This window comes from Notolepis coatsorum, assembly GCF_963971535.1.
Source record: "Notolepis coatsorum genome assembly, chromosome: 10".
In the NCBI taxonomy this organism is placed as follows: Eukaryota; Metazoa; Chordata; class Actinopteri; order Aulopiformes; family Paralepididae; genus Notolepis; species Notolepis coatsorum.
In genome coordinates this window covers 26726629-26743746 of record NC_140174.1, presented here as the reverse complement: position 1 = coordinate 26743746, position 17118 = coordinate 26726629, and the positions used below count along the sequence as shown (strand labels likewise).

The 17118-nt window shown below is 41.9% G+C and overlaps 2 protein-coding genes across 2 annotated transcripts in view; one reads left to right on the top strand and one right to left on the bottom strand.

Moving 5' to 3' along the window:
- LOC311236221 (receptor-type tyrosine-protein phosphatase H-like) overlaps positions 1 to 5714 on the top strand; it is a 47629-nt gene extending 41915 nt beyond the window's left edge. Inside the window, exons 17-19 of the mRNA XM_084323869.1 lie at positions 461 to 621; positions 1623 to 1758; positions 5516 to 5714. Coding sequence (XP_084179995.1) covers positions 461 to 621; positions 1623 to 1758; positions 5516 to 5680 — 462 coding nt within the window. The 3' untranslated portion in view covers positions 5681 to 5714. The remainder of the gene's footprint in view (positions 1 to 460; positions 622 to 1622; positions 1759 to 5515) is intronic.
- Positions 5715 to 5746: 32 nt separating this feature from the next.
- On the bottom strand, positions 5747 to 15347 carry LOC311236219 (putative nuclease HARBI1). The gene is made up of 2 exons (XM_084323867.1): positions 14582 to 15347; positions 5747 to 7932 (listed from the first exon to the last, which is right to left on the bottom strand). The coding sequence occupies exons 1-2, from the start codon at positions 15273 to 15275 to the stop codon at positions 7484 to 7486; spliced, it is 1143 nt and encodes a 380-aa protein (XP_084179993.1). The 5' UTR covers positions 15276 to 15347; the 3' UTR covers positions 5747 to 7483.
- Between the last annotated feature and the right edge of the window lie 1771 nt (positions 15348 to 17118).

The window sequence follows — 17118 nt, the reverse complement described above, 5'->3', positions numbered from 1 at the left end:
GAGCTGTGGGCCTTTTTTTTTTTTTTTTTAAACCAAATCCATATATATTCAGTATAGATAAGATAAGATATTCCTTTATTGATCTCCTTGGGGGAATTTGGGCATCATAGCAGCATGGAGGGGGGGGGGGGTACAGGTATTGGCAGGGTAATAGTAGAAAGACATAAATAAATATATCAAATTAGATCTGAATATAAGAATTTCAGAAAAAATAAACAGTGTAAAAGGTGCTGAAGAGTATGCCCTATCGGTTATATTATTATAACCAATTATATATTATTATATATTATATGTTACAATAAATATAGGCAATACAGAATTAGAAACCAAATATATACTATGAGTAAGAGTAAAAGTACCAACAACCCCCATAGTCTAGTATTGGGGACCTGTGTTAATGAATGTATGATGATGATGATGATGATGATGATGATGATGATGATGATGATGATTTTCACAGAATGAAACGTCAGAAGTGCGTTCAGTGAAGCACTTCCACTTCACCACCTGGCCTGACCACGGAGTCCCAGAGGGAACAGAGGCCCTGATCCACTTCAGAGGACTGATCAGACAGCACATCGAAGGCCAGGGGCCCGGCAACCCTACTGTCGTCCACTGCAGGTAGAGCAATATAATCCTTCTCAATTTGAGCTCAAAAGATGGGAGGGGGGGTGTGTGTGGGGACAAGGCCTCAAAGATATTTAAACAAAGGAACCGTTTTAGAGAAACTGAGGCAAAACTGAGTTTGTATCCCAAGGCAGTGTGGGCCCTTAACTTCTCACCATCTGTTCGGGCTATGATGCCCAGATCAACCGTGTCCCCTAGGGACCTCTTAACAATTATGAAACATACTCCAGACTCTCAGACACTTTATTATGTATCTGTATGCCTATTTAGTTTATTTGCTTACTTTGTATATATATTCTTTCTACATATATGCTGATTTATTGTACTGTTATGTGTATGATTGTTGTTTACCTGTGCACTCACCAAGACAAATTACAAGCAATGTTTCTAAATGATTGAGTAGCTAGTAGTAATCAGATTTCTTTGTTATTCTAATCTCACTTTAATCAGCAGCAATCAGCAAATGTTTGGAGCCTAAATGCATGTCACCAAAATGTAGGCAGCCACTGCAGTGCGGCACCTGTTACTTTACATAAACAGACAAAACTAGGAAACTAGGTCACTAGGAAATATTCCATAACTAATATTATGATTTTGTTTTTAGTTTATAGCAAACGTGACATAATCAAACAAGTGATTATTGGGACCACAATGGAAATAAGTCTAAGGACTTTCTTGCGCTATCCTGATATATTTGTATACTGTATGCACCTGTGTATTGTATTTTATTATGTCAAATAAAATCAATCAATCATGCCATTGCTAACAGCTAGATATTTGCGAGTTGCAGCAGGCTAACAATATTTCCAGGTACAAAAGCATTCATTCCGAAAGTCACTTGAAATGTCTGAGCTTCCACGTTAACGTATAGTTTTCTTTTTAACGAATAGTGAACGTGAGATATATTTTTTGAATATTCTAAAATCAATGCCCATTCCTACTGCACAGTGCATGCTAATAACTGACCTGTGCCGCATTGCCTTTGCATCCGCCAGTGCCGGGGTGGGCAGGACTGGCACCATCATCGCCCTGGACGTGTTCCTCCAGCAGCTGGAGAGGGAGAAGGCGGTGGGCATCGCTGCCTTTGTGCACTTGATGAGGCTGAGTCGACCGCACATGGTTCAGACAGAGGTAAACGCTCCACTTTAAAGACCGTCTCTGGGGGTTACCTCGCCCATTTTGAGAAGCTTGTCCAGCTTGCCACAAAGCTCGTTGTTTTGGTTCATCATGAAAAGCACTTGCACCAGTGTTTTGGTTTCTGAGACTTTGGGGTAGAAATTGTGGATTTGTGTGCGTTTGTTAGCAATGCTACTGGAAGCCACTGAGTACTTATTAGAGGTATGTCTCTAATAAAATCACATTTTAAGGAACACGCCAACATTATGAAAAATTTGCTTACCGTCTACCGGTATCTATCTTCTTGTCTGACTCTGGAGAAGACGGTAAGCTGACAATTTATGCTTTCAAATATCTCAAAAAAGGCAAAACACTGGTGTAAGTACTTTGTGGACGGACTGAAATTATTCCATTTTGCGGTGGCGTAATGTGACAACAATGGTATTTTGTACGTGGGGCAACAGTAGCTCAGAAGGTCTTCTGGTAGTCGGAAAGGTTCCCGGTTCGATTCCCGCTCCTCCCGGGAAGCGTGTCGAAGTGTCCTTGAGCAAGATACTTAACCCCTAATTGCTCCCAATGAGCAGGTTGGCACCTTGCATGGTTGCCTCCGTCATCGGTGTGTGAATGTGTGAGTGAATGGGGGAATGTGAGGAACAAAATTGTAAAGCGCTTTGGATAAAAGCGCTATATAAATGCACCATTTTACCCAAGTACAATTTCATACCACTTTAACATAACCTTTAAAGGGTCACTGAATCGAGGGTCGAATGCTCCCAGGCACTGGAATACACAAACGTTGTATAGGTAGATTGTATACTTTTTTACTTTGATATACAAAATACTTTTACTTAAGTTGAAGTTTGAATGGAGGAGTTTAACTTTTACCAGAGTACTAAGACTTGCATGTTGTGACAAATCACTGACTTCTTAAAAATGGGTGGAGTGTCCCTTTTTAAAGGTTTTTTTATATAGGAAAAGGAAATGACAACATCCTCCCCAGACAATCTTACTTTACAGCCTCCATAAATCATAGGACACAGGGGTCAACCTTATTCGTTCGGAGCCTTATAGCGCTCAGATCTGATTATTTTTTTGTTTGGCTGTTTTTTATTTATTTTATTTTTTAAATGTGACCAATATCAGATTCCAGTGTGAACTGGTCACGCTCCTGAACTGGCTTGCATGCTCAAATGACCAATAAAGACGATGGACATAAAGAAAGTTGTGACAAATATCGATCTAGACTAGAGTGATGTAAAAGTTGCATGAAAGTCACTGTTCAGATTGAGGTCGCATTGCAAATAAATAATCAAGACATATGAAAGTGGGCTAAATCAGAATTGAAAAGATCAGATTCCATGTGATTTGTGCTGTTCACACTATCATGAAAAAAACTGATCTGAGTCACATTATGAGAAAAAGAATTTGGGCCACTTTTGCCTGCAGTGTGAAACGTTGCCTTTTCTCAAGGTCTGAATGATCTTCCCCTCAGCTTGAAGGCCCAAGCTGGTCATCACCTATGGCAGGGGTGGGCAACCTTTTTTTTTTATAACTTTGTTTATTGAAGTTTTTATTACAATACAAAGTGAGCAGTAGGTCAAACTGTACACATATATGCTAGACATATTGCACATATCTACATATAAGTAGTCAACATATAAGTCTATGATATATATATTTCTTTTGTGGTGTATTCGCTGTAGTTTATATTCAATAGACTTATATGTTGAGTATACATATCTGTCCAACTGACTATGTCTGAAACTATGATATATATATTTATTTTGTGGTGTATTCACTGTAGTTTATATTCAATAGTTTCAGACATAGTCAGTTGGACAGATATGTATACTCAAGACAAGGATTGTACAGAAGAAAGACAGGAATGAAAAAAAAATTTAATTAGAAGGTAAACATCAAGTTACACCTCACCACATGGTGACAGGTTGACCAACCAGATACTAGGTTAAAAGTGAGTATTGCTTATGAGGTGTCGATTGAACCCTGTTCCCCAACATAGGTAAAGAAACAACCCCATGTTTTATAAAAATGATCTAGCTGTCGAATCTAAGTCGGCAACCTTTTTGAGCATGAGATTTACCCGCACAATTTCCCACCGTCGGCTAAACGTTGTCTAACAAACTTCAATCAATATCTGAAATTAGATTTTTTTTGTACTAACCTTCCATAATTGTCTTTTACTATTATGCACTTTGATACTAAGTAATCTACCTTGCCTATATTACTACCTACTATGCTAATATGTGTCTATAGTTCGACACTGTTTGATGAACAATCTTACTTACCCCTAGCTGCCAGAGGTGTACCCTTCCTGCTGACATTTTGTACAGAACTTGTAAGTCGCTTTGGATAAAAGTGACAGTGGCTTGGGAGGTAGAGCAGTCGTCTGGTAATCCAGAGGTTCCCGGTTCGATTCCTGCTCCTCCGGGGGAGCGTAACCCCTAACTGCTCCCGATGAGCAGGTTGGCACCTTGCATGGTTGCCTCCTCCGTCGGTGTGTGAATGGGTAAGATGTGAGGATTTTGTAAAACGCTTTGGATAAAAGCACTATATAAATGCAGTCCATTTATATATGGATATATTATATATAATGACTAAATGTAAATGTACTTCGCCATTTTCCTAGACTGGAGAGATCTACCATCGCCAGCAAAAGAGTGACAATGACTACTGCTTTTAGGCGTTATTATAGGCAATCATTTAATATTAATAATAAAAAATGTAAATACATTCTGAATATCTGGGGAGAAAGGTATTATGCACTTTATTATCATATAACCTTCCTGTGGTGTCCCTCAGATGTATGCATATTGATTAGGGATGCTCGATATTGGCTTTTTTACCGATACCGATATTCCGATATTGTCCAACTCTTAATTTCCGATACCGATATCAACCGATATCAACCGATACCGATATATGCAGGGTTTCCCCGTCCAAAAAGCTGTATAATTTCAGGTAACTAATAATTTCACTGGATATATATATAACAAATATTGTTATTGTTTTTTTTTGTTTTTAAACCGATACCGATATTTTCCGATATCACATTTTACTGCCGATATCGGCCGATAATATCGGTCGGCCGATAATATCGGACATCCCTAATATTGATGGGTTTAAACTTTAGACACGTTTTAAATCGTAAATGTACCTATCTCAAGCTCTGCCCTCTTTTCTTGATCCTCCAATAACAACTGTTGCTTCCCTCAGACAAACTTTGTTGTCCATGGAGGATCAAGAAAAGAGGGCGGGGCTTGAGATAAGTCAATTGATTGACTGAGCTCTTCATACATGAAGTGACTATCAGTAAATGTTCCCATATTTTTGCATTTGTATTGTGTATATATAACACTTGTATTTTGAGTTAAGGGATATATGCCTGTACTTATTATATTCAAAATGATATTATATAGACTACATGATTCTTAGTCACTATCTCAAAATACATTTTTGGTTAGGGTGTTTATGAAAAATACAAATATAAAACAAATTCTTTACAGTATCAAACTACATGTAAAACTCTTGTATGTCATATTTCCTTTAATAAAGAGCTCAGACAATCAATGTTTGAGTAGAAAAAAGCAACATGAGTGGTGCTATACTCCAGATAATTCAGATCCATCCAGTAACGAATAACTCATCACAATACTTAAATCTAATACTTGCTTAGAAGTACTATCAATCCATGCCTAATGACTCAAGCTTGACAGAGGACTGTAGTAACTCTTGGCATCTTTCTTTCCTTCAGTCCCAGTATGTATTCTTGCACCAGTGCATCATGGATTCCCTGGAGGCGACACCAAAGATTGAGGAGAACCTATACGAGGACACGGAGAACCTCTATGAGAACACCAATGACATGATCTATGTCAATACAACGGCACTGCAAGACCTTGCCAATACAAACGTCTGAGGCTAAATAACCTGCACTCCGGTTTACAAAGATTTGAAAACCCACTGCAATGACTCTCCCGAGACATTTTCTTAGTTATTTTTAAATGGGCGTTATCTGTACTTTGGAAAGTAATGAACATGAGACAACATGGCCATATGTAGCTTTACAGTAGCTTTTTGGAATGAAACCATTCAAATATAGAAAGGACAACAACATGACAATGGTAGGCCTATTTATATAATTTGTATATAAAAAATATTAAGGCTGTCAAAGTTAACGCGGTATTACCGCCCGATTCTATTAACGCCACTATTTTTTTTAACTCACGATTAACTTAAGATTTTTTTATTTTTTACTAGACTTCACTCAGGTGTATTATTGATGCTCTCATTGATACTATATTTGTTTCTGAAGTGTGTGAGATAGAGGGGGGGTGAGAGAGAGCTGGGAGAGTGTGTGTGAGAGAGAGAGAGAGAGGGGGGGGTGATTACTCAGCCCTTGTGTGGGTGAATGTAACAAGTTCCTAACGTTTTCTTTCCCCTATTATTTCATGCACACTTTATTCATTGTTTTAAATTATTATTTTCTTTTAAGTTATTTTGTGCATCACTGTTTTGAATTTTATGCAAATTTGCAATGCATGAGGGTCATCCTTTTGTGTTAAATGGCTGCATAAAGCAAGCATTTGTTGACGCTCATGTTGATAAAGAGTATTAAAACTTGGAACTTGAAAAAGATCTGTTTAAGGTAGATAAAAAAAATGTGATTAATTTGCGATTAATCGCGAGTTAACTATGGACAATCATGCGATTAATCAGATTAAATATTTTAATCGATTGACAGCACTAAAAAAAAAAATATATATATATATATTGTAATTTGTATTTTGATGAAGATTTACTGTATATTGCTTGAGGCAGCTTTTTTTGTGTGTGTTAAAGATGCCTGCTATTAAATAATTTAATTGACCTATCCCCACCCCCTTTTCTTGATCCTCCAATTACAATTGTCAGAAAGGAGGGCAGGGTTTGAGATACATCCATTGTGAAGGAACTACACTCCAAATGACTGAAGACTTTTTTTTCTCCAATTTTATTTACGTAAAGAAATGTATACATTGAAAGAAATGCAACTATATTTGTATGACAAAACAATAAAACTTTCTCTGAACAAAACTGTTGAGCCCACTTTCCCAAGTTAATGGAGTCTCTCAAATGCGAGTCAAATCCTCACATAGGGCTGGGACGGTGGGGTGCAGTCTGCTGAGCAACCAACTCAAAGCCGTCCATCCATCCTTCCATGCAGTACAGTATGTATTTACAGTTATGAGCTTGTCTCAGTTCCCAGCTTTGCCTCTATTTACTAGGGATTGGCATGGGCATCGCTTAAAAAAACGTATATTTGTGAGAAAAAATACATTTTAATCGATTAGTTTAGTCTTAATAGCTTTTTGTCACAAAAAATATATTTCCCCTCATTTTTACCGGCGCCTACACCGTGTGTAGTGTATTGAGAGGGGACCCTATTAAGTGTTACACTGCTGAACGGCATGCTGGGTACAGCCTGTTAACAGCTGGGAGAACAGAAAAGATTAAGCTTAAGAAAGAGACTGGAGATGTTAACATGGTAGCAATATTTTGTACTTTGCCATGTTGTTTCACTAAGCTCACACATTTCGATTAGTATTCGAATAGTTCCCAGTGACCATCAAATAGCAATTATGTGAGGTTTACCCATCCCTAATATTCACAAATCTGTATGTAACCTTCAGGCTACTCCTGGGTCTTGAAAAGGGACTAGGGAGACAATGGCACTCTCTGTTCACGTCTTCTCCACAGTGTTGTCCTTGGTGGCTGGGGCCTGGTCAGCGGGGGCAGCAGGGACCTTGAAGTTGAAATTGATGACCAGCTGTCTGGCTTTCTCAGCCTCAGGAGGACTGATTTCACCTGCAGGCGTCTGCCGCTGCTTGAGGGGGTGCGGGTGCAGGGGCTCCGGCACGCCGACCGCGGGCAGCCAGGGAACGGAGAACTTCATGGCTATGTTGTTCAAGACGCAACACGCCTTGATGACGTCAAACTTTTTCTCCAAGGAGTTCTCCTGAGCGAAGCCCAGGTGCGACAAGCACTTGAAACGCGTCTTCATGGAGTCGAGCATCTTCTGCATGACCCCCAGGGCTTTGGCGTGGGCCTCGTTGAAACGCGCCTCCTGCGCCGTCGACGGTTGAGACACGGCGGTCAACACGTGTTTGCTTAAGTGGTAGCCTTTCCCACCTTCAAGATGTACAAGTAGAGAGAGAGAGAGCAGTTACATTACAGCAAGGCAGTATCATTCAACACAGATCAGGAACATCGTATCATGCCAGTTAGGGTACCTTGTGTATACCGTTTACTTTTACTCCTAGTATATATATATATATATATATTCAGATTTAAATTCTTCATTGCCTATATTTATTGTAACGTATAAATATAACCAATAGGGCATACAGACCCTCATCTGCACCTTTGTTTACACGGTTTACTCTTCTTGTATTGCCTATATTTATGTCTTTCTACTATTAACTAGGGATGCACCGATCCGATATTGATCGGATATCGGCCCCGATATGACTAAAATAACTAGATCGGGTATCGGGGACAATTTAAACTATTCTTACTTTTTTATGCTTTATTCAATAAATTGTATTACAATATGTATAGATGACATTTATCTATGTGTTAATTTGTTACATTTTGTTTCACTAAGTTAGGAAAGTATGTTTTAAATGTTTTAAGTCAAGCCTGATGTTGCCTTGCACAAAAGAATGATCCCAGTCTCTTCCACACAGTGAGGCATACAGTTTATTAATTGAACAATGGGTATCGGATCAGTACTCTGTATCGGCCGATACCCAAAGGCCAGGTATCAGTATCGGGACTGAAAAAGTCGGACCGGTGCATCCCTTTAACCTGCCCATACCTGTACCTCCCCTCCCCTCCCCAATGCTGTTATGATGCCCGAATTTCCCCCAAGGGGATCAATAAAACAATATCTGACTTACACAAAGAGATCAGGATGTGTTTGTATTCTGTCGCTTTGAACAGAATTGTAGGTGTAGGATCCTTATCTTTTTTTGTTTTTATAAAAAGCTTGCAGCTTATTTTTATTGATGAGCATATTGCTCATATTTATAAATCAGAGCCTCCAGATGAATTAAATCCCCAAAATCTGGAAAGCAGCCTATGTTCTCCCCTTATTGAAGGATGGAGAGTGGTAGCCCCTTTCGTGACTTTCGGTTTGCAAGCCTGGGGCTTTTGTGACCGGAGTCACTTGCTCACACGCCCCGATTACCCAGTAGAGAAACGACCAAGCGTCATCAAGGGGCTCGCGGTGTGTCAAGAATACATCAGATCTGAATTTCAAAGATACCCAGCGTACAATATGGGTCTAACACAGCTTCACGATGGGGTCTGGAAGCTCGGAGTTGCCAATAAACAGTTTAAAACATTGTTGGGAAACACAAGTGCTACTCACAGCGAACTCTGGCAGGAAGATGGCGTCTTCTCCTTCTGCAACTTTCCTTGTCGCATGCCTGGTGCGTTTAGCAATCACTGCGCTCCCTATCGGTCCCTGTTGGTCATCCGGCTTCAACATGGACGGTCGCATTTTACGTAGCTCCCGTAACCAACGCAACAGAGCAACAACAACAAAGTACTTTGCGCATTTTCTACTTTCCCTCCTGTGGATTATGGATTTGTACCTGAATTCACAACTCAAGCAGCAACTCCAGACAGAAGTGGAGGATAGCGAAAACGTAAAACAGCAGTCCCATTGCGACTTCTATTTGTTAACGGGCTCGGAGAGGAAACATCCTGCCTTCGGAGCCACGACCATCCACACAGTACTTACTGCAAATCCGGAACGAAAGAAATTACCCCCGGCAGGCAAGTGTAATAAGAGATCAATGTTTTTATTATACCTGCTCATGTCGGGTGACATTCATCAGAACCCTGGTCCCGTAATGACACGGAACCAGAGACTACAGTCAAATCTGCTGATCCAAGAAGCAGCAGCCAGTACAACAGATCAACGGCTACCCACACATACTGCGGCTAACGACATGATCAACGGCAACATTCCTCCTCTGCCACCCCTGCAAAAGAACCCACGAGAGGCCACAGCGAGAGGGAAGGAACCGGGGTTCACAACCGAGGCGCCCAGCACGTCGCGGGGACGTGCTGACGTGCTCCTCACACCGGCGCCGGAGATCAACAGCATCCACGCAATTGACGCTTCAGCCAGCAGTTGCACCAGCCGACCAGCAAGCGGCGACATACCCTCACAGAAGCCCCAGCGGACTCGGCGAGTGGCTAAAGGAAGAGCGGCGCGGGACATCGAGACCACCAAGGACCCGACGGTTAGCTTGGCTGGCCCCGCCATGCCAGCAAGTCTACCCGGGCCGAGGCCAGGACAAAAGGCACCCCCCCCCCTCCCCCACAATGGAGTACAATCAGACATATCTGTAATCAACCAGCCCCCCCCCCCACATCGCGGGCTTTCACACAAAGGAACACAGACACCAGCAAAGGACAAAGCATCACCCCTCCCCCCCCTCCCCACCCACGGCACAAACAGCAACAACGCCCCCCCTCCCCCCACCACAGGACAGGACACAATGGAACAGAGTTACCTCAACTGTGACGACATCAAACTTATTACAAGCAAAAATGGACTTCACATATTTCACTTAAACATAAACAGCTTGAAACCGAAATTGGCTGAAATCAGACATTTGTTTCTAAACGGTAAGGCAAATATATTATGTTTCACAGAAACAAAACTTGACTCATCTGTTCAGGATCCAGAGATAGAAATCGAGGACTATTCAATCATCAGGAGGGATAGGAACCAGTATGGAGGTGGTGTCTGTGTGTATATACACAAAGATACCAAATTCAGCAACCGTACTGACCTTAACCATGACGAGATTGAAACTGTATGGATTGAAATCTTATTTGAAAGGGCAAAATCAGTACTAATAGGCACAATCTATAGACCACCAGAACAGACTGGTTTTTATGATACTCTGGATGTGTGCTTAGCTGGAGCTGAGGATGCGGAAAAAATTCTTATTGGGGATTGGAACACGGATATGCAACAAAAAAATGCACCCGTCTTCAAATCCTTCAATAGGTTTTGTGATCTGCACGGCCTCAGCCAACTAATCACCCAACCCACAAGGATATGTGAATCAACTCAGACTACCATTGACCTCATACTGACCTCTGACAAGTCCAAGATCTCCAGTAAAGGGGTTATAGCATGCGGGTTAAGTGATCATTACATGATATTCTGTACCCGCAAAAAGCTAAAACTAAAGGCTGGCTGTCACAAAACAGTCACATCTAGAGACCTCAAAACCTACTCTAGCGAGGCCTTTAACCTTGAACTGGAGAGTCTGGACTGGTCAGATGAACTCAATGGTACACTGGTTGAAGAAACTTGGCTTGGCTTCAAAACCAAATTTTCATCAATACTAAACAAAATGGCCCCCCTAAGAACCACCAGGGTAAAAAATCGCGCTGAGCCATGGATGCACACTGAAATACTGACCGCTATGAAAGCCAGAGACAAAAAATGCTCTGAGTTTCGTAAAAGTCAGTCAAAGCTTACCAAAAGCACGAGCAGTGAACTCCAAGACCACGTGACTGAACTCAAACTAGAAAGAAACAGACTAAGAAATGACGTAAACTCCATGATCAAAACTGCAAAAAAAAATTTCATCAATGACAAAACCGAGGAAAACAAAAATAAACCACGTGAACTTTGGAAATTACTCAACAATCAACTAGGCTGCAGTAAAAAACTCAAAACCAGGTTCTCAAACATAAACATAAAGACGGACAACACGCTCATCACAGACAAGCTGGATGTAGCCAATTACTTAAACACTTTCTTCACAAACATAGCCACAACACTGGTAAACAAACTACCCTCCCACTCAGGGCAGTATGGGGTAGAACACATAGTAGCATACTACATGAACCTAGGCGTCCACAAAGACGACTTCAAACTGGAAATAGTAACTACAGATGAGGTACTCAAAAAACTGAGCGCCCTCCAACCAAACAAGGCCACTGGCCATGACAACATCCCCTCCAAATTCCTCAGAGACTCAGCAGCAGCCATCACCCCAGTCATCACACACATAATAAACCTCTCCATAAAACAGGGACACGTCCCCAAGGACTTCAAAATTGCGAGAGTAACACCCCTGCACAAAAAGGGCAGCAAATTAGACCCGGGTAACTACCGCCCTGTTTCTATCCTTACATCCATCTCGAAAGTCATAGAAAAAATAGTATACGAACAGATCGAAAAATACCTCGCGGAAAAAAATCTAATCTACGAATTCCAATCTGGCTTCAGAACATCCCACTCCACTGACACATGCCTTCTCTACTTGAACGACCACATCAAACAAGAGGTGGACGCGGGCAAATACTGCGGCATGGTCATGCTGGACCTACAAAAGGCCTTCGACACTGTCAATCACACCATTCTGATTGACAAGCTAAAAGCAATTGGTTTTGATAGTTTATCAGTGAGCTGGATACAATCCTACCTGGAGGGGAGGGAACAGATGGTGGAAGTAAACGGTACCCTATCCCCCCCCCTCACAGTGAGCTGTGGTGTTCCACAAGGAAGCATACTAGGACCGCTACTATTCCTAATTTATGCAAATGACATGTCGTCAGCTTGTGACTGCAACTTGTTCCTGTTTGCGGACGACTCAGCCCTGCTGGTCTCTGACAAGAACAAGTTACAGGTTGAAAAAGCCCTCAGCTCGGAACTAGGCAAAATCTGCATATGGCTCGCCGACAACAAACTATCATTACACATGGGCAAAACAGAGTCCATTCTCTTCGGTTCAAATAACAAACTCAGCAAGACTGACGGCTTCTCGGTTACAGTGGGTGACAATATTGTCACAAGGAAAGATGAAATTACCTACCTGGGTTCCATCCTAGAGGCTAATCTTTCCTGTGACAAAATGGCATCCAATGTAATAAAAAAAGTCAACCAACGAACGCGATTCTTGTACCGGATCTCCTCTCTGGTAAACAAGAATACCCTGAAGACTCTAGCAGGAGCACTCATTCAAGGGTACTACGACTATGCTTGCACCTCATGGTACCAAAGCACCTCAAAGGCACTAAAAAACAAATTACAAACATCTCAAAACAAGCTAGTCAGACTACTACTTGACCTGACTCCTAGAACCCACCTCACCCCTGCCCACTTTGACAACCTAGGATGGCTTAGAGTAGACGACAGAGTACAGCAACTTGCAATGGGCCTGGTCTACAAGATACACTACGCGACCAAGGTACCCATGTACATGTCAAAATACTTCCCAAAGGTCAGTGAATACCACGATCACAACACCAGAGGGAGCTCCACAAATCATGTAAAACCCAGATTCGGCTCAAACAAGGGACTAAACACGTTTCGCAATTATGCCACATCAATGTGGAACGCCCTGCCTAAAGCTGTAAAGGAATGTGAATCACTACCCACCTTCAAAAACACTCTCAAAAAACACCTACGTGAGACTGCAATTCGAAACTGGCCCCTACAAATGTCCTAACCTAGTTGTACAGTAAATGACCAAGTAAGGCTTTGTCAACATTCCAATGTACAGTGTAAAATGTGTATGTGTCCCCTACCCAACCCCCCCCCCCCCCCACCTCCAATGTACAGCCCTCACCCAACCCACCCAACCCCACCCCACCAACCTCCTCCAATGTACAGTTTCTACGCCAAATGTATATACACTCCTTTTCTGGACACTTTTGTATCACAAACAGTACTGTATTTGCAAATCTGATATGTCATAAATGTATAGATGTAGCAGTACTGTCTATCTGTATGTCATGTATGTCATATATGTTATGATGAATTGAAAATGGGGGACCCTGGTGGAAACAAGACGAAAGTCTTTCTCTGGTCTGCATCCCCTTAACAATTGTATGTATTGAGATGTACTGTACTGTACCCATTCTGCAATCTGTTAATAAACTTTTCAATCAATCAATCAATTACCTATAGGCCATTACAGGGTAGAATCTGCTGAGCGCGTCTCCTGTGTATTGTTGTAATGACCAACAGGGACCGATAGGGAGTGCAGTGATCGCTGGACGCACCAGCCATTTTGCCAAGGTTCGCTCTGTGAGTACACTCGTTTTATGAAAATGATTTAAAATGTTATCAGCAACTCCGAGCTTCCAGACCCCATCGTGAAGCTGTGTTAGACCCATATTGTACGCTGGGTATCTTTGAAATTCAGATCTGATGTATTCTTGACACACCGCGAGCCCCTTGATGACGCTTGGTCGTTTCTCTACTGGGTAATCGGGGCGTGTGAGCAAGTGACTCCGGTCACAAAAGCCCCAGGCTTGCAAACCGAAAGTCACGAAAGGGGCTAGGAGAGTGGAGACCCTTCAGACTTAAACGACTACTGCTGCCCCATCTCCAAACTATCCTTCAGACTTAAACTACTACTGCCCTATATCCAACCAACTTCAGACTTAAACTACTATTGCCCTATTGAAATAATTCTTCGCTTACAAACAATATTTTATATTGTATCAGTCTTTATCTCTGGCTTTATATTTTGACAACAAATGATATTCTCAATGCCTTGGACAGAAACCAGCACTGTGCTGCAGACAGTGTTTGTTGATCTGTCCAAGGCAAGCTTCTGGGAGGCAGACTCACTCAAGTCATGGGATGTCAGTATTATGGGTGACATGGCTAGTAGAGTGGTTCAGGAAATACTTTAATAGATAGAACCCAGTGTGTGTACAAGGCACACATCAAGCCATGGAAAGGAGGAATCCCACGACATAATGGTCTCTGTTGCATCCTTCAACTTACCGACAACCCAGTTTTTCCCATACAGATCCCCCTCCATCTCCCTCCCCTTGAAGGAAGACTCCCATATGTCCTGCTCACGGGTGCTGCCCACACAACACTTCTCAACGTTCAATATGTTCCCGTCGCAGTCACATATGATCTGAGTCATAATCGTGGAGCATCCCCAGGTGTTCTGAAAGGTATCCTTGTCGGCGTGCGAGGCTCGGATCTTGAAGTGGCCACACGCCAGGACGCCCAGCACGTCTGGTATCCCGCAGAACGCCTCGATCGTGTGGACGATCTTGACCCTGCCGTCCCGAGCGAACGGGAACGTGATGAACTGAGCGGCCATGTCTGCGAGGAGTTTCGAGACGACGCAGATGACTTCGGGACTGTCCAGGTGATTGATGCCGACCTGCTCCTGAATCGAAAGCGATAAGACCCCGTGTGCGTAGTAGTTCAGCGTGGTCATCACCATCCCGTCGACGGTTACCCCGGGTTTGGTCACCTGCTTGGCCCCCTTCATGCGCAGCCGTACGTTGTCCGTGATGAAGGTGATACACGGTCTGGTGAGGTGGAACATCTTCAACAAGCCGTCGTCGTCGAAGTCGTCGAAAGTAATAACGTTGCTGCCCCTCGGAGACGAACCGCCCGCATCGCCATATCCCACGAATTCATTCTGAACAGCAAGCCAAACTGCTGGAGCAAAAGCCATTTTATTCGTGCAGGTATTAATACAGCTCACCAACAACTGTATTTATTATCACAACACGACAGACTATGGATCCTGCGGCGACGCGTGATTTTTTTCCCGTAGCCTATGTTTGCGACTTATAGAAGAAAAGAAAACACACACACTTCCGATGAGGTCTGTGACCTGGGTATTGCACAGCGTCACTTAATGGATGGTGGTGGTTACTACAGGCCTAATTTGAGTTTGGATTAAACAAACTTGATTCCAGTTGTAAAATAAAAGGTTCCAGAGAAACAATGAGCTCCAGTCAATGATCACGGTAACACAAATAATCAAAATTATTTATTTATTTCCTCAAAAAGTCTCATTGTGTAAGGTTGCATCAACCTGATAATACTGCTTACTATCTATTCTATACTATAGTATGCATTTAAATGATAGATTTATATGAGCTTAAGTGGGTAAACTATTCCAGAAATAATAGATAGGTGGAAATATCCTCCACTACATTCCTGGCTGAAACCCGCCCCAAATGTCTGCCATTGACTAAAACACACATCTTCAATCAAAATTCATTATGTACAGTACTTTGCTACTATGTCTATACTACTATATCTATACTACTAGGCACTCAGTGTAGCACCCAAGTTCAACACTGCTAGACGAACAATACCACTGACCCTTGGCAGCCAGAGATGTTCCCCTCCTGCCAACTTGTACACACTTTGTAAATCGCTTTGAATAAAAGCACCAGCTAAACTAAATGTACTGAAGAAAAAAGACAGTGAACCATGTGCAGTGAAGGGATTGCATGTGAAGATGTGAAAAACGTCTTTATCAAATATAATCTTTATTTTAACATTATAATCATGGTAACATAAAAGTACGGTAATGAGAATATGGAGCCAAAACATCAAACAAAATGTTACCGTTCAAGTAACTATGGAACTGAATGCATCATGATATTAACATGTCATTGTGCATATGTAACCAGGTTTAAACCACATATTAATACCCATGTGGTGTAACCACACTCCTTAGAACCCCAGCTCTGCTATTTCAGGTGGGGGATCGGATAAGACCGTGGTGATAAACGTTTGTGGTGACGTTGGTGCTGGTGGTTTGCGGTTCAGGGAGCGTCAACAAAATCTTTGCATGGCCTTGCCTTACGAAGAATTAAAACCCCATTGATTTGTGAATGAAAAGTAGCTTCAAGAATTAAAACCTTTTTGATACAATACACACATTCCTAATGTCCTCACTGGACAAATGCAGCACGAAACAATGGCTTTTTAAAATGCTTTATAAGGCAAAGTTCACTAATCTCCATGGATCACTTCACTACACTGTTTGTAATCTCTAGTTTGACTTGATTATTAATGTAGGAAAAATAAATCACGTAACAACTGTATCAATGATAATGCAGAATATGAATTTCATAAGGGGAAAAGGCAACTCTGGAAAATGGGCTTAACATTCTTTACGTTTTTTTAACATCTGGTTTGAAAATCTGTGATGGACGACGGCAAAATGTAGAACTTTTATATGGCTGCTTTTTCTGTCAATGTCATTAGCCGTTGCTAGGTTTAAACTAGCCCGATGCTCTAGATCACACACAATGGTAAATGGACTGCATTTATAGAAAAGCACTTTACAATTTATGCCTCACATTCACCCATTCAGTCACACACACACTAGCTGCAGAGGCGACCACGCAAGGCACCAACTTGCTCGTCAAGAGTTAAGAGGTTCAGCGTCTTGCTCAAAGACACTTTGACACACTGTCAGAAGGAACCTGGAATTGGAACCAGGAACCTTCAGATTTCCCCAGACTTTACCTCCTGTGCCTGTGCCACTGCCCCCC